General features: G+C 44.4%; 1 protein-coding gene across 1 annotated transcript in view; it reads left to right on the forward strand.

Annotated features, from left to right (window-relative positions):
* Positions 1 to 270: 270 nt before the first annotated feature.
* mtg1 (mitochondrial ribosome-associated GTPase 1) overlaps positions 271 to 22,558 on the forward strand; it is a 29,502-nt gene continuing 7,214 nt past the window's right edge. The window contains exons 1-7 of the mRNA XM_078530755.1: positions 271 to 562; positions 6,604 to 6,668; positions 10,406 to 10,510; positions 11,622 to 11,708; positions 12,938 to 12,994; positions 15,988 to 16,078; positions 18,005 to 18,066. Coding sequence (XP_078386881.1) covers positions 457 to 562; positions 6,604 to 6,668; positions 10,406 to 10,510; positions 11,622 to 11,708; positions 12,938 to 12,994; positions 15,988 to 16,078; positions 18,005 to 18,066 — 573 coding nt within the window. The 5' untranslated portion in view covers positions 271 to 456. The remainder of the gene's footprint in view (positions 563 to 6,603; positions 6,669 to 10,405; positions 10,511 to 11,621; positions 11,709 to 12,937; positions 12,995 to 15,987; positions 16,079 to 18,004; positions 18,067 to 22,558) is intronic.

Here is a 22,558-nt window from a genome sequence, read left to right on the forward strand (position 1 = left end):
TCCCTGGATTCAGGCTGATTTGGAGTCGGCCCCTGAGTTCAGGGTGATTTGGAGACGGTCCCTGGATTCAGGGTGATTTGGACACGGTCCCTGGGTTCAGACTGATTTGGAGTCGGCCCCTGAGTTCAGGGTGATTTGGAGACGGTCCCTGGATTCAGGGTGATTTGGACACGGTCCCTGAGTTCAGGGTGATTTGGAGACGGTCCCTGGATTCAGGGTGATTTGGAGACGGTCCCTGGGTTCTGGGTGATTTGGAGACGGTCCCTGGATTCAGGGTGATTTGGAGACGGTCCCTGCTCTCAGGCGGAGGAAACGGTTCGGCCTCCGGGGTGGCGCCTCTGTTGCTCTGGGTTTGAACCGGGAGTGAAGCGGCTGTTCCCGGGGAGAGGAGCCGGCCCCGGGCCTCCAGTGAGGGTCCGGCCCCGGCGGGAGGCGGGCAGAGCGGCTGGAGGCTCCATGAGCTGCCGAGCGGCACAGGCCGCGCTCCGGCTCCGGCTCCGCCAGAGCTTCGACTTCGGCAACCGCGACCTGGCCAAATGGTTCCCCGGACACATGGCGAAAGGTGCGGGCTTGGGTCAGGGGGTCCCTGGGTCAGTGAGTGAGGGTCAGGGAGTCCCTGGGTCAGTGAGTGAGGGTCAGGGAGTCTCTGGGTCAGTGAGTGAGGGTCAGTGAGTGAGGGTCAGGGAGTCCCTGGGTCAGAGTGAGGGTCAGGGAGTCTCTGGGTCAGTGAGTGAGGGTCAGTGAGTGAGGGTCAGGGGGTCCCTGGGTCAGTGGGTGAGGGTCAGGGGGTCCCTGGGTCAGTGAGTGAGGGTCAGGGGGTCCCTGGGTCAGTGGGTGAGGGTCAGGGGGTCCCTGGGTCAGTGAGTGAGGGTCAGTGAGTGAGGGTCAGGGGGTCCCTGGGTCAGTGGGTGAGGGTCAGGGGGTCCCTGGGTCAGTGAGTGAGGGTCAGGGAGTCCCTGGGTCAGTGAGTGAGGGTCAGGGAGTCTCTGGGTCAGTGAGTGAGGGTCAGGGGGTCCCTGGGTCAGTGGGTGAGGGTCAGGGGGTCCCTGGGTCAGTGAGTGAGGGTCAGGGGGTCCCTGGGTCAGTGGGTGAGGGTCAGGGGGTCCCTGGGTCAGTGAGTGAGGGTCAGTGAGTGAGGGTCAGGGAGTCCCTGGGTCAGTGAGTGAGGGTCAGGGAGTCTCTGGGTCAGTGAGTGAGGGTCAGTGAGTGAGGGTCAGGGGGTCCCTGGGTCAGTGGGTGAGGGTCAGGGGGTCCCTGGGTCAGTGAGTGAGGGTCAGGGGGTCCCTGGGTCAGTGGGTGAGGGTCAGGGGGTCCCTGGGTCAGTGAGTGAGGGTCAGTGAGTGAGGGTCAGGGGGTCCCTGGGTCAGTGGGTGAGGGTCAGGGGGTCCCTGGGTCAGTGAGTGAGGGTCAGTGAGTGAGGGTCAGGGGGTCCCTGGGTCAGTGGGTGAGGGTCAGGGGGTCCCTGGGTCAGTGAGTGAGGGTCAGGGAGTCTCTGGGTCAGTGAGTGAGGGTCAGGATGTCTCTGGGTCAGTGGGTGAGGGTCAGGGTGTCTCTGGGACAGTGAAGGGTCAGGGAGTCTCTGGGTCAGTGAGTGAGGGTCAGGGTGTCTCTGGGACAGTAAGTGGGGGTCAGTGAGTGAGGGTCAGGGGATCTCTGGGTCACTGAGTGAGAGTCAGGGGTCCCCTGGGTCAGTGAAGGGGCAAGGGGTCTCTGAGTCAGACAGTGAGGCCAGGGAGTCTCTGGGTCAGTGGGTGAGGGTCAGGGTCAGCAAGCTAGTGTCAAAGGACCTCTGGTTCAGTGTGTGTTGATCATGGAGTGTCTGGGTCGGTGAGTGAGGGTCAGGGGGTCGGTGAGTGTGGGTTGGGGGCCTGTGGGTCTGCAGTGGGGTGTTTGGGTCAGTGATTCTGTGGATCGGGTGTGGGAGGGTTATGCAGTTTAAATGATCAGGGGGTCAGACAGCCTGAAGGTCAGGGGGCCTGTGGGTCAGGGGGTCTCTGGCTCTTGCAGTGTGGGTCAGAGAGTGACGATCAGGGAGCATGGGTCAGTGTGTGGGTGAGGCAGTTAGGGGGTGTGGGTAGGGGATTTGTGGATCTGCAGGGAGGTCTTTGGGACAGTGAGTGTGTAGATTGTGGGTGAGGGGCGTGAAGGGGTTTGCCAGCTGGAGGGTCAGGGGTTCAGAGAATCTGTGGCTCAGAGGGCCTTTGGGTCAGTAAGTCTGTAGATCGGGGTGGGGGGGTGCGGGTTCTGTGGGTCAGTGAGTCTGTGGGTCAGTGGGCCTGCGGGCCAGCAAGTCAGGCTGTCTGCAGCCCTATGCAGTGTCCCAGTTCTGGAACCACTGGTCACTGTGTCACAATATACGTAGCTTCTCGCGAGCATCGGAACACAATGCCTAATATTAGATGTGAATCTGTGATTGGGCAGCACTTTCTGAACAATCCTGTGTGTGCTAAGAATTACACTGACAACCAATTTAAGATTATCAGTCAGGCTCACAATGTGGCTCACTTACGCTTGCTAGAAGCTGCACATTTTCATACTCAAGGACCTGTCCTCTGTAGGCAAGAGGAATTTATCTCGGAATTGCGCCTGTTTTGAATTAAACAAAAGCATAGGGGATGGGGAGGGGAATGATAGCTCCCTGGTGCATTCTCCATGGTAATGCCTGGACCAATCAGTGCCAACTTGCCAACCAGTCAGCACCCTTTTCTCATGCAGCATAAATTGTTGCTCCCTTGAAATTTTGTATTCTTGGGTCTGTCCTGATGAGTGCAGGACAAAAATCTCCGACAGCTTGTCTCTTTTCTCAGTAATACTCAGAAATGAATATCTGCATATATTTAAATGGATTTGCAAAAAGTTGGTCTTATTTTCTTTCATATGGTTATTACTCTGATACCATTTTAACTGGCAGTGGTAGCCAGTAAAGATTAGTTTAAATAGAAGTGTCAAGGTGAGTCTGGAGCCAGCATTTGTCATTGAGTGACAATCACTTATGATGTGCGGCATTTTGATTTACCATCAGTTTGAAGGAAAATAATCACAGCTCCTGTAGGTGCAAATGGGTGTGCAAGTTACGTCATGGTTACATATTCCGTGTCAACAGCTGTGGAGTCTCTTGTCATCCAAAATCACAACAAAAGCTGCTGTGCTCTGGAATTACAGGCTTCCTCTCACCGGTTAGCAACTAAAGAAGCCTATCCGTGAAACATTGCATTCAACACACCTTTCATTTTGAACGTGTCTTAAGATTTTACAGCAAGGCTTGAGCCCTGTGATATCAATTAGATTTCTTGTTGTGACGACTCATTGGGGATAGTGCGCTGTAATGTCAAACCCCACTGCTCCCTGAGCTGTGGCAAATGCAAAAAGTTTGACCAAACCACCAGATTGCCCCAATTCTACCTAACTGTTTAATTTAGGTTAACAGAATACGAGCACCAGGTTTGTAAACTTAATAAGTAAATAACGGTTTATTGAACAAACTGTCTTTAACTAGTGGCGAAAGGAAGAAATATGAACTGCTAACTTCTAACGCTATAACTTAAACCCTACCCCCTTAAATCCCTATATACACACAAGACACACACAACGTGGATTTTAAGGGTGGGAAAAAACAGTTCAATAGCACCAATCTGGAGTACAGGATTTGATGGGTTGATTTTGATTGATGCCTTCCAAATTCCTTTCAGTTCTTGTTGATGACACGAGGTGGGTCTTCCAGCACTTTCAATATTTAGTTCACTGGTTGAGAACTTGCTTTTCAATGTCTAACAGTGATTTTCCCTGTTCCTTTTTGAAGGGGTTTCCTCAGAGAGCAGGTTATAGAGATGTGAGGAAAAGAGATTTTAAATGTTTTCTCTTTGCAGGCCGGGAGCTTTCTGCTGCCCTGCTCTTCACACAAAACTTTAGTCGTCTGGTCAGGAGCCAATTAAAATGCTGTTGTCGTGCAGCTCCCTTGGTCCAGGACTCCTTTCCGACACCATCCTGTCTTTCGTGGCACACTCTGTTCCAGGACTGCAACATTGTATATATCTCTCATCCTGTTCCAGTGGACATGTCTTTCAGCTTTCAGCCATTGTAACTCCAACCCACAGTTCAACAGAAAATAAAAAGATATGTTCTTTACAACAGTCCAACAGAAATAAAAAGATATGTTCCTTACATTGTTTAAAACTAAAAGGCAAAGAATAGCTTATGTATTTCTAATGTGGATTCCCAGTGCCAAAAAATTAATTATTCTCATTAAAAAAAACTAGACAGAGACAAGAAATTAGTGGTTTGCAGTCCAACTGAAAATAAGGACTGAGGTATAATAATTATCTGTTTTAAGCAGTGCTCTTCAAGCTGCCTCAAATTGTCGATGTACTCCCAGGGATCCCCATATCCTAACTTCCAAAGGACACTGCTAACTACCCAGAGGAATACAGTGCTATTATTGCAGAACATGTCGGTCAACATATAAAGTAAAATGATAAAATCTCATGATGTGTGGACAGAAATCTGAAAAACAGTTAGCACCCTAAAGCCCAGAGAGACCGGCTTGAAAAGCTGTGATCTTAGATTATGTTCGAGAGACAGCTCACAGCCCCTGTCACAGGAACGTGTCGACATCACTGTTTCCTTGAATAAATTGAAGCAGACTTCATGAAGATGCCTTTGGATTTTGACTATTTAGCAACAACCTTGAGGCTATAATGGCATGTACCATTAATAAACAGACAATCCAGCTAGGGAGTTGACACCAGTTAGTCGTCATCTGCGAAAATATAGTCGTTCTCTCCATGTGTTTAGATTTTTCTTTATTAGGTTGTCACATATTTCTATTACAATCACTTGTGTCATGAGCTACACACTTGCTTACTAATTGTGACCCTGCTGTTAATTTTCCTTTTTATAGCTAGTTGAGTTTTAGATCATCTGACCAGACTGATTGGAAAATAACGTCTCATTCTTCAGCTTTCTTGTATCTCTCTTATTATCCCATACTTGTAGCTTTATTGCTTGCCGGGAGAATGGGGTTGAGAAACTTATCAGCCATGATTGAATGGCAGAGCAGACTCGATGGGCCGAATGGCCTAATTTCTGCTCCTATGTCTTATGGCTTATGATCTTATCTTCTTCCATTGTCACAGCCTCATTGCTGTACACCTTTTAACTGGAAGATCAATTATAATAATGAGGGCAGGACTATAACAGGGTTTTTAGTTGCTCCCAGCCATAGCACTGTTGAACATCTCCGCTGAACTTAGTTGAATTTTTGTTTTAACATTTTTTGTGTTAATATCTTTATTCGAGGAACCCTCCTTTGAAGTTTGAGTAAGTTTCAATTGTTTAGTGAAACAGAAATGCCTTGGTGCCTGATGTGAAATGGCACCCCATGGAGTTTTCTTGGGATGTTGGTGTCGCTGGCAAAACAGCTTATTCTCGGTTGCCATTGAGAAGGTGGTGGGAGTGGGTTGCCTTCTTGAGCTGCTGCTGCCTGTGTGGTGAAGGTGTACCCAGAATGGCGTTGAGTTGGGAGTTCCAGGATTTTGACCCAGCAACAATGAAGGAACAAAAATATATTGTCCAGTCCAGGTTGTTGTGCAATTTTGGGTGGAAATGTAGGGGTGATATTCCCTGGCATTTGATGCACTTTCACCTCTGGGTGTAGAAGATTGCGGCTTTGGGAGTTGTTGCTGAAGACGGCAGCTTGTTGCAAAGGATCCAACAGATAGTGTACAGACATGGTGTGTCAGTGGTGGAAGGAGTGGGATGGTTAAGCTAGTAGATGTGATGAATCAGCTTCTTAAGACTACAGGTTTAAAATTGAAATAAGTGGACTCCATAGAGTCCGTCCATTGGCCTGTCACTGGATTTTTCTGTGACAGATAGAACATAAAGCTCCTTCTACTCTAATTCAATGTGGCCCAGAAAAGCGCATTTGTTGCTCTAGTGTGAATACCTCCCATTTTCCATGTCGGCCGCTATTGTGGCCACAGAGTATGTCGGATTGTGCCCAGTTATGGGGACCTTTGTGCTGTGTACTCAACGCACTAGATGCTGGGTTAAAGCTGTCAAACACATTGCACATTGGATCTCAACAGGATTAATAGAGGATGTTTTCTTCCCCCAGCCTGGGCCAGATTAAAGTTCGGATTTTAGAGGTGATGATGCTTGAATTGCTTATTGTAGCATTTTCTTCATCCCTTAATAAGGCATTTAAAATCAAAATGATAAAACCTGTTAGAGATTTTCTTTCCTTCAATATGTTATTCACATTATGTAACCTGGCTGAAAGGACTGCGTTGTTTACTTCAGGCAATGCTGTTCTGACTGGCTTCCATCCAGGAGGTGTCCAAGAGCAGCTGAGGTGACCAACTCTTGTATTTTACCCCTTTGACTAGTCTGGGTTTTCATAGCTATTCTAACAAAGTTATAGTAAAGAGGCAGGAAAACCCCAGTGAGACTCACCACATGTTCTCAAAGAAGTTTTTTTTTCCTCACTATGCAACCGCGTTGCCCGCACATTTAAATTTTGCCAATAATGGGGAAAAAGGTAGATTACTTTTACTTTACAGAACTATAGTCCATAACCTGAAGCCTGTTTCTGTTTTACCCTAGGACTTAAAAAGATGCAAGCCAGTCTGAAAAAAGTGGATTGCATTATTGAAGTTCATGATGCCAGAATATCCTTTGACTTCTCTTTTCTACAATTTACCTCAAAATTCTACCTAGGTACTTAAGCATCTGGAAAATTAGGCATTTGTATTTAAAAATGACGGTGCACTATATTGGTACTTTAATAAACAAAGTGCATTAATTATTTAGTTGACCTACACAAAATATACTTGCTTCATTTTCAATTCAAACCCTTCTTGTGTTTAACCCACCATCAGCCCCATGGTAAAATTAGACCGATGGGGCAAGTTTAGTGGGGCTTTGCTCCTGGTGTGCAGTCATCTTGGAATGCAAACGTAATCCCCATCTTATTTTCTCTGTTGCAAATCATCTTGTTAAACCCCCTCCCTGTTGCCTCCTCCACTCTCACCTCTGATAACAAGTGCAAGAAGTTCATGAACTTCTTTGTCACTTCCGTCCCTTCCCCTAGTGCACCAGGCCAAGCATCCCCTAAGGTTCATCTCTGTTGTAGCTTGAATTCTCATTTCTCTTTCATGTCTCTTCTGTCTTCCCTCATGCCCACTTCAAACTCATCTTGGCCATGAGACCCACCTCCGAATCCTTCCACCCTAATCCCATTCAACTGCTGACCATCCAACTTTCCTTCCTGGCCCCCATGCTAGCTAATATTAGAAAACAACATTTATGTAACTGCTAGGTGTTGACAGTGCTAATGGTTCTCTCTCCACAGGTACTGTTCCCACTTCTTCAAATCTGCTGTCATCAGCCCTCTCAAAAAAAACCCACTCTTCTGTGTAAATGGGATTAGGTAGGTAGGTCAGGTGTTTCTCACGTGTCGGTGCAGACTCGATGGGCCAAAAGGCCTCTTCTGCACTGTGATAAGACCATAAGACCTAGGAGCAGAAATTAGGGCATTCGGCCCATCGAGTCTGCTCTGCCATTCAATCATGGCTGATAAGTTTCTCAACCCCATTCTCCCGCCTTCTCCCCGTAACCTTTGATCCCCTTACCAATCAAGAACCTATCTATCTCGATCTTAAATACACTCAATGACCTGGCCTCCACAGCCTTCTGTGGCAATGAATTCCATAGATTCACCACTCTCTGGCTAAAGAAGTTTCTCCTCATCTCTGTTCTAAAAGGTCTTCCCTTTACTCTGAGACTGTGCCCTCGGGTCCTAGTCTCTCCTACTAATGGAAACATCTTCCCTACGTCCACTCTATCCAGGCCTTTCAGTATTCTGTAAGTTTCAGTCAGATCCCCCCTCATCTTTCTAAACTCCATCGAGTATAGTCCCAGAGTCCTCAAACGTTCTTCATATGTTAAGCCTTTCATTCCTGGGATCGTTCTCGTGAACTTCCTCTGGACCCTCTCCAGGGCCAGCACATCCTTCCTGAGATACGGGGCCCAAAATTGCTCACAATATTCTAAATGTGGTCTGACCAGAGCCTTATAAAGCCTCAGCAGCACATCCCTGCTTTTATATTCTAGCCCTCTTGAAATAAATGCCAACATTGCATTTGCCTTCCTAACTACCGACTCAACCTGCAAGTTAACCTTAAGAGAATCCTGGACTAGGACTCCCAAGTCCGTTTGCACTCCAGATTTCTGAATTCTCTCCCCATTTAGAAAATAGTCTATGCCTCTATTCTTCCTACCAAAGGGCATGACCTCACACTTCCCCACGTTGTATTCCATCTGCCACTTCTTTGCCCATTCTCCTAACCTGTCCAAATCCTTCTGCAGCCTCCCCGCCTCCTCAATACTACCTGTCCCTCCACCTATCTTTGTATCATCTGCAAACTTAGCCAGGATGCCCTTAGTTCCTTCATCTAGATCATTAATGTATAAAGTGAAAAGTTGTGGTCCCAACACTGACCCTTGCGGAACTCCAATTTGATTGTGACTCTGTGATTCTAGATGCTTTTGTCCTTGCAAGCTACTGTCTAATCTTCAACCTTCTTTCCCAATTCCTTGAACGTGATATTGGCCCCCAAATCCATGCCTATATTTCCCGGAGTTTCATGTTTGAATTTCCAATCAAACTCCTTCCACGTCACATGACTCTTATCAAAATCATAAATAACACCCTATGTGACTGTGATAGTGTTAAACTATTCCCTCAACCTGTCTGCAGCTTTTGACATAGTTGACCACACCATCCTCCTCCAACACGTCCAGCTGGGTGAGACTCCATTCTTATCTATTCAGTTGTGGCCAGAGAATCACTTGAAATGGCTTCTTTTCCTGCTGTTCCCCCAAGAATCTATCCTTGACACCCTCCCTTATCTACACGCTATTACTAGGAAACATCATCCAAAAAAAAAGCATTGTGTTCTACACAATAACCAGCTCTACCTCACTACAACTTCTCTTGACTCCATCACTAAGCTGGCATACTTCTTACCTCACGTCAAGCACTGGATGAGCAGAAATTACTTCCAACTAAATATTGGGAAGAACAAAGCTATTGTCTTCTGACCCCCACCACAAACTCTGTTCTACGGCCACCAACTCCATCGCTCTTCCCTGGAAGTTGTCTGAGACCAAACCAGTCTGTTCGAAACCTTGGTATCATATTTGACCCCGAGATAAGTTTCCGACCACATATCCAATCATCACTAAGACTGCCTGTTTCCACCTCAGCAACATCGCCAACTCAGCCTCTACATCAGTTTATCTGCTGTTGAAAGCCTCATCCATGCCTTTGTTACTATTAGATGTGACTATTCCAATGTCCTCCTGGCTGGCCCACTAATGTCCACCCTCCATTAGCTTAATCTCATTCAAAACTCTGCCCATCTCCTTAATCACACCAAGTCTCATTTGCCCATCACCCATGTGTTTGCTACATTGGCTCCCAGTCAAGCAATGCCTCAATTTTAAAATTGTCACCTTTGTTTTCAAATCCTTTGATGGCCTTGCCCTCCCAATCTCTATTGTCTATTCCAGGCCCATAACCCTCTGAGACGCTCATTCTCCCTCTCTAGATAGTGTCACACATTCAAAGTTTTATTGAAAGGAAAGACTTGTTGACTCATAACAGAAATATCGCAATGACTTATTTTGAAGTGCTGTGCCTGATGTTATGCAAACCAATGTGGCAGCTATTGTGTGCACTGCAAGGTCCCACAGTGAGATGAATAATCAGATATTTGAGGAAGCATTGTTGCTGAAGACTGGAAAATTCCCTGGTTCTTCTTCAAATAATGCCACAAGATCTTTAATGCCAGCTTGTTCAGCCATAACCCAGAGTGCAGCACTCCCTCTGTACAGCCTATTAAATGCACACAGCTCCAGGAGTAGGGATTGAACACTTGACCAACTGAAGCAGACTCCAGATGTGGAAAAGTCATGATAATGTTGGCAAGCTATTTAACCATTGACACTCCTACCACAATCCTGGCTGAGATCAGTTTACTCAAAGAAGCCATGGATGGAGCCTCGGTCCTCCCTGGTCTATGTGATAAACTCAGTGGGAAATCTCCCACACCACACGTTAGAAACCAGTGATTGGGATATTCCAGTATCACCAGAGAGCCAATTTGAATGGATTAGTATTACCACACCATTTTCTTTTAAGTGACCTGTCTCAGTTGTATTGTAGGCTGGGCTTCAAACAAAGGGTAACACCATAGCTAGTCCATTTCCATGGTGATGGATAATTTGATATCTGCAGAAGAATAGATTAATAACATTCATTGTGGCTTTAATTAAAGTTGCAGTATGTTCATGGCTGTAAACTACATTTCTACATACAACAATCCTTGACTATCAATATTACATTCCTCTGTCTGGGCGTAACCCTGTGTTTGAGGAGACCTTGGGTGCCAGACCCCATCTACTGGTCCTAAACAAAATGGATTTAGCTGATTTAACAAATAAACAGGTGCGTACTGTAATGAGCTGAGCTGTAGATAGCACTGTAACTGCATGCTATTTCCCAATTTCTCCATGTGATACTTGTATTTCTATTTAGGGGAAAATGTAGCGGAAGTTCACAGTGACTTCCCTCTGATTTGCGCTTCCCTATGGAGAGGCCCACAGTAGTACTTTCTGTACTTAAAGTGGACAAGGAAGCGGGACCTGATAATCTTCAGCGACTGCAGTATTTTCCTTCTATTACCACAGCTCTGACGGTTTGACATTGACCTGTTGAAGTTGGAAATTTGGTATGTGGGCGTCAACCCAAAGGTGCCACTCTATGATGCAGTGCCCTGGCTCTGCCACCTTGCTGCATTTACTATTTCTAATTGAGCTATAAGAACTTGGCCGCAGTACGGCATGTTACATGGAGAATACTGCAAGGCTGTCCCTGCCTTACACAGTGCTTATCCAGCCACTGGCCCATAATCTGCAGTTCTGCAGGTTGTATTTACTGAGCACAATATCCTATCATTAATGTTGTGTGGAAATTCACCAACTCTTGAAAAATAGGATTAGCTTTGTCATCATCCTGTTACGGTATAAGATCTCATGGATAATAAGATTTGAGACAAGCAGGGTCATTGATATTTTGGGTGACAAGTTATAGCAATAGTTGCTGTTCTTGTATTATACAATAATTATAAAGCTGTTTTCTTCTAGGTTCCAGAATCAAATGCAACTTATAGAGTAGGAGCCAAATCCTCCTCTCTGAAAGAATCGTACATTAAAGAAAGACAAGAGACTTGTTGCATTTACATAGCACCTACCATGTCCTCAAGGATGTCCCAAAGTGCTTCATGGAGCCAATGGAGTACTTTTGAAGCCAAATCACTTTTGTAGAAAAACCCCTGATTCCACAGCAGAACACAAGGACAGATGTGAAAACTGTATTTGGTGGATTTAGTTCTGAAAAGCATTGAAATGAAAGTTGGAGAATGAAATTTAGTATCTGACTGAAGCCAGACATAAATATGGCCACACATTGGTGATGTAAAGAGTTGTTTTCAAGCCCTAGTCTTTAAGACAGTAAAAAAGTTTTGCCTCAAGTAGGACATTCTCTGTTTGTTGCTTAGAGAATCCTGAGAGAATTGGAACAACGAGGAATCCAAAATGTTCTCTTCACGGACTGCCTACGGGACAGGGACCTACACGTAAAGAAGGTAAGTTCTTAACTTGCGATTGAATTTGTTTGAAAGGGAGGACAGGGATGGGAAATCTATCAGGGCGGCATTCTGCTGGTTCCCTGATGGTCTGCCCCATGATTTCCCCTGGAAGTGATGGCCACCATTCAGCATATCCAGCCAAATGTGAACATATTCAGAGTGACACTAATGTGGGAAGATTACCCTCTGCTTTGTTTAAAACTTTAATCTAAAACTTGACCTCCCTTCAGTTACCTTGGAGACAGCCCCTCCTCCCCTCATGATGAACTGCTGGTCGCAGCCAAGAATCCTGCCCATTCCCACCATATTGGCCAGTGTGAGGCCTGGGAAAAACAGGCCACCAGGAAAATCCCAACGCATTGTCGATATGGCAGGACCCACTAAAGAGGAACATCTCGGCTGTGGAACCTAACTTTTTGCATCTGATATCCTTGTGGATTTGTAAGACAGAACCGGATGTCAACTCTGGTGGCACCTTTAGCAGATCCCAAATGCACTTTAAATTTCATAAGGGATCAAGTGCAAGATTTTTTGCCAATTGAATCAGTTTGTTCAATAAAGAAAATAGATTCTGTTTTACCACTGCTCCCTGGCTTTAGAAAAGGTCAGATGGATATTTTGACTATTCGCACTATTCTCCAGTAGGAAAGCAGAAGCCTGTCCATTAGATACTTTACTGTGTGTACAACATGCTGTTTGTCTGCTGGTGACATTTCTTGATGGGAAAGTTACGGTTGTACAAACTTCAAAGTATCCTCAAGGATTGACTGTTAAAATGATTAATTTTAAACTATGATTTGAAAAGCGCTGTTGCGCGTGTTGCATGGTCCTGATACGAAGCTGAAGGAATGCAATAATGCCAACTCCATGAGGCAGTCCTGCACCTGTCCCCAAACGGTGAACAAATACTGTCTCGCCTGCAGTTATACTGCGATTCTCGCTTTGTAGTCAGCAAGAACGTGCAGTATTCTGGCATTTGAACTACCATGTCATTGCAGGCAAATACAAACTAAGGTCTACAACAGGAATACTTAGCTCAAAACCCATGAATGTGCCTGAGTACGTTTTTGTGAGACATGTTTAAAACTCTTTATTCAACTCTCTCTGTTTAACAGGGCACCAGAAAGAATCTTGTTTTATCAGAATTATAAGTAATTTCCCTCAGATGCTTAACTTTTTTAGGTCTTTGCCTTATTTATTAATTGCTGCCTTTGGATTTTTGGCAGATTGTTCCTGCAGTTACAGAGCTCATTCAGAAAGGTGACCGGTTTCACAGAGCAGAGGTAAACAACTCGAGTAGCTACTGTTTATAATGTGCATTCAGTGGCTTAATGTCAGAGCTACCAGCTCACATATGTACTGCATACAACAATCAAACAGCAAACTGTTGTATGTAAACCACATGGTTCTAAATCACAGCAGTTACAGACAACAGCATCGGTACATGTCCAGCAACACAGGGGTCACCAGAGAACTGCAGGTGTGTTGAAGGGTTCCAACGTTCCTGCCAAACTGCATGTGTGCACAGCTGCACAGAATCTAGAAGGTTCAAAACAGGCCTTGTTCCACCTTAGTTTTCAACCTTGGCTTCTTGTTACGATCAGGCGAGGAGGGGTCAAATGGCTCCCCTCTTTCCCCTCTCCTCATTTGACTGCAGCAGGTTATTTTTTGAAAAGGATACACTTGCCAAGTCAAGTGTTTTACTGTTTACACGTTGTGATCATAAAAGAGCCAATTGGACAGATTTTCTTGAGTTCAACAAAAAAAGCAGTTAGCTTTATTATACTTGAACCAATCTAAGAGAAACAAAAATATGCTTTGACTTACACACACACGCACACTCAAAGTTCTCTCTCTCACACACACACACCCACCCACACACACATATAGATTACAGAGTAGGAAGGATAAATTAATCAGATTAGAGTCCAGAGAAATAAAATGTGTATACAGTCGGCAGTTTGGTGACTCGATTGGCTTCAGGCTGAGCTCGGTGGTCTTGCGATTTTCCTTTGGTGGTCCCGATGCTTCTGATTTATGTAGACAGTTGACTTGGCTGTTCTCCTAGAGATGGTAGTGCTGGGTTGAATTCTTTTAAGAAGCCTCTGTCTGCAGCAGGGACTTCCTTGCATGATCATGGTCAGCAAACAGGGTTGGAAGCTTGCAAGGTGGGCTGGAGAGAGAGAGAGAGAGAGGAATGAGGGACTGCACCCAGGTCCTCTCATCAGCATCTCAGCTGCTTGTTTTCTTACCTCAGAGAAAGCAGAAGTTCAAACACACGAAGGCTGGGCTTGTCACATGATTCAAACATGGTCGTGTCCGGGATATTCCACTTTGTGACTTATTCAGTTCACGCCTGGGAATCCTCTCTCTCTTAGCCAGTGTCCCATTGTTCAAGTGATTGGGTTTAGTGTATTCCCATTGTAACTTGATGAGTTTGTGTCTGGGAACCACCTGTTGAATATCTCAGGTGATTGCCTTGATGCCTTGCTAATGGGAGTAGAATTCATATTCCAGTGAGGCCATTGTCCTTGATGGGTCTTTGCAGATTGGGTCTTTGCAAATGCGTGTTTACATCTCAGTGGGTTGTGGTATGGAGAGTACAATGATGCAAATTGGGCCACCATCTTTGTTGCGAGCCCAAGTCATGCTTTTAGCCTGCATTTTAAAAAATCTGTGTTTTAAAAGCTCAGTTTGGTTTTCTTGCTGATGGATTAGAAATCGTTATTTGGCATCAAGCATGTCTTTTGTGACATAACTTAAATGTGAAATGACTTTCAGTTCCGGTACATAAATGTTCAAATGTGTTGACTTTCTTACAGTTGTGATTAAAATTCCCTGTTCCTCACACTGATCACCTATATTATTTGTAGATTGATGAGTATCTGTGGGTACTTTTATTCAATAGATACATCCTGATAGGAGTTCATATAAAAACAGTTCATCAGGTTAAGATAGTGAGAAATAGTTTTTATAATAGTTCTTCAGAAGAGTGATAATTTTTTAGAAAAATGTACTGGTCAGGGCAGTGGAAGTAAAATCATTAGGGAGTTTGGGAATGAGGCCAAATGCTATAATAGGAGAACAAAAATAAAAATACCTGGAAAAACTCAGCAGGTCTGACAGCATCTGCGGAGAGGAACACAGTTAACGTTTCAAGTCCGTATGACTTTTCAACAGAACTAAGGAAATATAGAAAAGAGGTGGAATATAAACTGGTTTAAGGGTGGGGTTGGGACAAGTAGAGCTGGATAGAGGGCCAGTGATAGGTGGAGATAGCCAAAAGATGTCATAGACAAAAGGACAAAGAGGTGTTGAAGGTGGTGATATTATCTAAGGAATGTGCTAATTAAGGGTAGAAAGCAGGACAAGCAAGGTACAGATAGCCTTAGTTGGGGTGGGGTGGTGGGAAGGGATCAGAATAGGCTAAAAGGTAGAGATAAAACAATGGATGGAAATACATTTAAAAATAATGGAAATAGGTGGGAAAAGAAAAATCTATATAAATTATTGGAAAAAAGGGGGATCGGAAAGGGGGTGGGGATGGAGGAGAGAGTTCATGATCTAAAAATCTTGAACTCAATATTCAGTCCAGAAGGCTGTAAAGTGCCTAGTCGGAAGATGAGGTGCTGTTCCTCCAGTTTGACTTGACCTTCACTGGAACGTTGCAGCAAGCCAAGGACAGACATGTGGGCATGAGAGCAGGGTGGAGTGTTGAAATGGCAAGCGACAGGGAGGTCTGGGTCATGCTTGCGGACAGACCGAAGGACACCCGGTCTGCATTTGGTCTCTCCAATGTAGAGGAAACCGCATTGGGAGCAGCGAATGCAGTAGACTAAATTGAGGGAAGTGCAAGTGAAATGCTGCTTCACTTGAAAGGAGTGTTTGGGCCCTTGGACGGTGAGGAGAGGGGAAGTAAAGAGGCAGGTGTTGCACCTTCTGCGGTTGCATGGGAAGGTGCCGTGGGAGGGGGTTGAGGTGTAGGGCACGATGGAGGAGTGGACCAGGGTGTCCCGGAGGGAACGATCCCTGCGGAATGCCGCCGGGGGGGTGAAGGGAAGATGTGTTTGGTGGTGGCTATAATAGGGGAGTTGAAACACTAGAGAGAATAGTCTTTTCTCATGATTAATTCACTGTGTTGGATTTCTATACTGACTGTAGAGTAAGTTACATTGATACAACGTATACAAGCCCAATCTTTCAGAATTAGGGCGTGGTAGGTCATTTAGACTACCAGATAATGTGAAATATTCTCATTTATCTTGTTTCCCCATAGAACTTGGAATATTGCCTGATGGTAATCGGTGTACCAAATGTTGGGAAGTCGTCCCTCATTAATGCCATGCGAAGAATGTATTTAAAGAAAGGTGCGGTATGTTTCTCTAAGCTTCTTACATGGGCATAAAATCGAATATGTGCAGAAATTACTGTTGACCACAGTGCTAACCGAATCTGCTATGTGAGCACCCACACATGAAGCTGTAGTCCTGTTTTTAATTCTTTTCAAGCTGCTAAGTTCTTTTTAAGAACTCATCGGAGAATTAAGTGAATAATGGGGGTAAGGGGCACTGGGGCTAAGTGAAGACACAATGGCTGATCCCAGAGTGGTATGGGTTAAAGCCTCAAGGCCACACTACATAAGGTAATTCCTACTCTCCAGTGGGGAGCTGCAGTTGTGAGAATCATGGGTTGTTGAATTGGAGCCCCAGTGTTGAGGCCCTATCTTTGACCTAAACTTCCTTTAGGTTTGCCTCGCCTCCTAGGCACATGGAACTTGCCCTACAATTCCACAGTTGGCCTCAGAAACACAGCATCAATGGGCTCATGATGAAGATTAACCATCTGGTCATTCTTTTTTAAACACTATTGGACAATTCTTTTCACAATTACGTTTTATCTCTGTACTGTTCCTTGTGTGAAAGACATTTGCACATACCACACTGGAACTTCCCACTACAAAACGCACCAGTTGTCCTGGGATGTCTGTCTGTTCCACCTACCTATCCCTCTGCTTAAGCCCTCTACCAGAAGCATGGTGACTTTTGAAGGTGCAGCTTCCCCTGATCACTAAGTGGGAATCTTGTTCCCAGACTCTCAAGTAACACAAGGATGTGAGGCAACCCGCCTCCACCACCCTCCCAGGCAGCACATTCCAGACCATCACCACCCTCTGGGTAAAAAAGTTTTTCTTCACATCTCCCCTAAACCTCCGGCCCCTCACCTTGAACTTATGCGCCCTTGTGACTGACCCTTCAACAAAGGGGAACTGCTGCTCCCTATCCACCCTGTCCATGCCCCTCATAATCTTGTACACCTCGATCAAGTCGCCCCTCAGTCTTCTCTGCTCCAACGAAAACAACCCAAGTCTATCCAACCTCTCTTCATAACTTAAATGTTTCATCCCAGGCAGCATCCTGGTGAATTCAGTGGTTTGAGCTATCTGACCAGGGCGTTTTTTAACTCTTTCTATCTGAGAAAACACTGAGTCGCTCACCTTCCTCCCCAATCTTCCTTGTTCTGACTACATTTTCACCTGACCACTAAGACTATCTGTTCCCGCCTCCATAACATTCCCCAATCCGGGCCCTTCCTGGGCTCATCCAGGCCTCTTTTACAACTAGACTTGACTTTTCCAACACTCTCCTGGCCCATCTTTGATTCTTCATAAATTTGAGCTCATTCAAAACTCTGATGCATATGTTCCGGCTTGCATCAAATCTCATTCACCATTCACCCACCAGCCCCTGTCCTCGCTGGCCCACATTGGCTTCTGCCCCAGCAACATCTCCATTATAAAATTCTCACCATGATTATAATTCTTTCATGGCTTCACCCTCCCTATCTCTGTAACTTTCACTAGTCCTGCAATCCTCCAAGATTCCTACACTCCTCCAATTCCAACCCCTTGCACATCCCATCACTCCACCATCGACGGCCATGCCTTCAGCTGCCAAGGCCCTAAACTCTGAAACTTCTTCCCCAAACATCTCCACCTTACTCCTCTTTAAAGACACTCCTTAAAACCTATTTCTTTTGAATAAGCCTTTGGTCATCTGCCCGACTATCTTACTATGTGTCTGTGCTGAATTTTGTATGATGAAGTTCCTGTGAAGCGCTTTGGGACATTTAAGCACATTTAAACATGTGATATAAATGTAAGTTGTTGCTGAAGAGATGACTGAAGTTAGAAGCGTACTCTCCGTTGTGTCTTTCATTATTTATATTCTAGTAATACTTCTCTTTTAAAAGGCAGCAAAGTCACTGGTTAACTGTTTTCCATGTTTTCTTTTCAGGCAAAGCCTCCAGAGTTGGTGGGGAACCAGGGGTTACCAGAGCCGTGCTCACAAAGATTCAGGTACATGTAAATGAAATGTTGAAAATAATTTTACTTGCAGCTGATATTTTGGAGGCTTCCTTTGTTGAGACCTCTTTCCCATGTCTGTGCAGGATACTTGATAAGGCATTGTCAGATATAATTTGCAGTCCCCAAATATACTGGCCTAGTAAATGCAGCAGTGAGTGAGTCATAGCCAATGCCACAAGTAAGGATATAAATCGTATTGTGCAACACCCATCAGTATACATGTTTATACAATATATTGAGTGGGTAATTAAAACTAAATAGTTAAGTTACATGTAAACAATCATTTCAAATGTTATTGATAGTATGTTGCATGTGATTTTTCACCAGTGCCATCTTTCTGAACTACAAAAAATATCTGATGGAGATGATATCACATGGAGTATGATTCTTTCTCTTGTGATTGAATGTTTTCTCTCTCTCTCTCTCCCCTAGTAGAGACTCGACAATATTGTCACCATGGATTTACAGATGAGAAAACTGTTTCCCCCGCTTGTAGTCAGATAGTCACTCTTCAGCCCAGCTTTTATACACAGACTTAACCATACATAATAATCCAAAATGAAGCACTATTATCAGGATGCGGTTGCCTTATTAATAATTATGTAATATTATCAAAAAAAGCAATATTGCCAGGATGCAATGTATTGTCATCAAAGTGTAAGTTGAATGGTCCCAACCTCTAAAACTGGTCCTCAAGAAAATCCTTAATGTTTCACGCTATTTGTTTAAACTACACTTTCACTTCTGATCGGCAGAAAGTTGATGTTTTAGTTTGCAGTAACTCTTTACAGATTTTTTTCCTGCTGCAGTTGAGTTGTTTATGCATGGCCTAGTGTATTTTGCACATAGGTTTTTCCTATTTGCGTAAGATTATCAATTCAATATTTCCATCAGGAAAGCACCTAGTTGTACATTCAATATTACTTGAGCAGTGAACTGTACTAAAGACCTGTGCAGCCTGCTCGTCACATCTGTCTTGCATCTGTCTTATTCCTAGTCCATGCACTGTGGCCAAACCTGATCTAAATTGTAGTTGACAGGAATTTGGAATGGAAAATGTGAGGAAAGGAAGAGAAATAGAATTCTTTTAATTCAATTCAGTAATTCTCAATTGAGCAGAAGTCTCTTTAGTATTTTTTTAATTCACTCATGGGATGTGGAAGTCGCTGGCTAGGCCGACATTTATTGCACATTCCTAATTGCTCTTGAGAAGGTGGTGGTGAGCTGCCTTCTTGAACCGCTTCAGTCCATGTGGTGTCGATACACCTACAGTGCTGTTAGGGAGGGAGTTCCAGGATTTTGACCCAGCGACAGTGAAGGAACGGCGATATATTTCCAAGCCAGGGTGGTGAGTGACTTGGAGGTGAACTTCCAGGTGGAGGTGTTCCGAAGTGTCTGCTGCCCTTTTCCTTCTAGATGGTAACGGTTGTGGGTCTGGTAGGTGCTGTCTAAGGAGCCTTGGTGAGTTCCTGCAGGGCAGTTTGTGGATGGGGTGCCAATTAAGCAGGCTGCTTTGTCCTAGATAGTGTCAACCTTCTTGAGTGATGTTGGAGCTGCGTTCAACCAGGCAAGTAGGGAGTATTCCATCACACTCCCGAATTGTTCCTTGTAGATGGTGGACAGGTTTTGGGGAGTCAGGAGGTGAGTTACTCATTGCATGATTCCTAGCATCTGACCTGCTCTTGCAGCTGCAGTATTTATATGGCTGGTCCAGTTCAGTTTCTGGTCAATGGTAACCCCCCCCCAGGATGTTGATAGTGAAGGATTTAGTGATGGTAATGCCATTGAATGTAAAGGGGTGGTGGTTAGACTCTCTCTTGTTGGAGATGATCATCGCCCGGCACTTGTGTGGTATAATTCTAACTTGCCACTTGTCAGCCCAATCCTGGATATTGTCCAGGTCTTGCTGCATTTGGACATGGATTCAGTATCTGAGGAGTTGCGGATGGTGCTGAACATTGTGTAATCAAATGTCAAAGTGGCAGCTGCAACTGTACAATGCAAACATATTTTTGTAAATATATTATTGAAAAGAGAGGCATGTTGCCAAAACTTTTTGTCTTGCACTCATCAAGGTAAACACAAAAATGCTGTCAGTCCATAAACACAATTGAGCAAAGTTGTGTGTGAATTTCAGAGCCGGTGTGATACCAGATACATAGGCCGTACTTCTCAATGACTGGCTAATCAAATCAAACAACATGTTCCTTCGGTTGTTCATAACAGGCAATGTGCAGACCATACTCAATCAGCCCTTGCTTGCAAAACCCAAAACAAAATGTCCACCGTTAGATGTGATTCCACAATTGGGCAGCACTTGCTGAACAATCCTGAGTGCACTAATAGCTACACTAACAACCAATTTAAGATAATCAGTCAAGCTCGTAACGTGGCTCATTTACACCTACTAGAAGTGACATACCTTCATACACAGGGACCAATTCCCTGAAAGCAAAAGGAATATGCTCAAACCTTGTGCCTTTTTTTAATTACCCAGGAGCCTATAATTCCCCATTGCTTTCACCACGGCAATGTCTTGGCCAATCAAAGTCGACTTGCCAACCAATCAGCACCTTTTTCTCCTGTAGTATAAATTGTTGTGATCATTTGAAATTTGGTATTCTTGCAATTGTCCAGCAAGGTGAAAAGCTTCAGCAACATGTCTCTATTTTCAGCAATATTTAAGCCATATGAATATGTCCCCTGTCTGCACACAGCCTTTTGAGATATAATTAACAGATTGGACATGTAGCTGACATTGGATGGTAAAACCATCATTGGCAACCTAGTCTGTAGCTTCAGCTTCCCACTGACACCCAGAAATGCAGTGGGAGAATGCTGAAAAATTATCCGGAAAAGCAGAAGATTTATATGTTAAGTCTGTGGTCCAAAAATTCTTGTGCGTGGTTCTGTATGCCAAAGACTGGACAGGAATGAAATGATTATGGTGGCAAAGTTTTGCTGCTTTAATCTGGGGGAGGTTCTTGTGCAGCTGGCCATGTCATGTTGATTATACCAATTTATAGAGTTAATTGAATCCAGAAATAATTTCGCATATCAAAAGAAAGTGATTGTTACTGCAGTCCAACTAAATATTTCATGCTTAAGAAATGTATTTTAAACATCTATGTATCCACTGAGGAAGAGGGACTAAATTTGTAACGTTTATGAGAGAAGGCAGCATTATAAAGTCATCAGCCTTCACTTCCATATAAGAAATGGCAGTTTGTTAATTGTTGGAAATTTAAATTGCACCCTAAGTGCTTGTAAGCACTAAACTGCAGTCTTGTTACGCAAGTGACTGCTTGACATCCGGCCAGACTGCGTCAGGCTCATAATTCAGGACTGACTGACACTTAAGCTACTTTGCTATTGCCCTTCTGCCAAAAGCTCATATTGGTGGCAAACTTGCTATGTTAGTTAAGATCGCTCTTCAACATGCCCCATTTTCTGTTTGTGGATCTTCTCTGTTGCCGCTGGCATGCCTAGCCCCGGTAACTGTGTGACCCGAGTTGAAGGACGATTCGAAGTAGTCATATTGTGGCGCAAGCCTCAGATATTTGACCATCCCGTGGCCCCTTCTTGCTGATATCAAGGTGCCAAGTGCTACAGGAGGAGATTGTTTTTGTTGCCGATTCACATGGATTGCACGATTTGGACACAAATCTGGGAGCGCTGTACACTTGGGCTGCCTTCCTCTGAGACCTCATCAGTGGTGTAAAAGCAGCTTAAAACCCACTTGTTTCCAGTTGGGTGAATTTTGATAGGATAGCATTGGATAACAGGCAATAAGATTAAGTCTTCACCTTAGTGAAGGAAAATGGGCACCATCTCTTCACTCTACTAGTGTTCATAATGGAAAAGACTGAAGTCGCATCATTCAATTGAGAAAGATTGTGTAATGAATATATAGGCCCCATTAATAAATATGCGTCCTTCTGCATTGACATTAAAAAGTGTTTGAGACCTCTAATGGTAGTAAGAAGTTTTGCATCTTCTGCAAAGGTTCTCTCTTTCACAGAATTTGACACTTCCAAAGCTTTATACCTTCCCCTTCCGTCCTGCCACCACCAGAAATGCTTCATCCTCAGCCCTTGAAGTCAAGTAAGCAGAGCTTCCAAATTTGTACATGATTCCCCTACAGCAGGAATCAACTACCATCTTTTTAAAAAATTGAATTGTAAAGTAGGATGGGATTAAGTTATTTACCAAAATGATCAATGTCAGCGAGAGGAGGCTGCTCTGAAATATCTGTGATGTAGCTGAGAGCGTGGAGGGTACTGAGTCCGGCAGGGATGGGAAGACATCATTCACAGCTTAAGCCTGAGTTAGTGATTGTATCTCAGGTTGGCTCCCTTGAGCCACGCCACTCAGATCAAGTCACTTTTTTAATGAAAGTTCTGCAATAAATGCATCTTGAAGTTGATAGTTCTTTAAACTTCTTTTAAAAAGGGATCCTAACAGAGACAAAAACATTTTAAAC

The sequence above is a fragment of the Cetorhinus maximus genome, chromosome 27, assembly GCF_964194155.1.
Source record: "Cetorhinus maximus chromosome 27, sCetMax3.hap1.1, whole genome shotgun sequence".
NCBI lineage: Eukaryota > Metazoa > Chordata > Chondrichthyes > Lamniformes > Cetorhinidae > Cetorhinus > Cetorhinus maximus.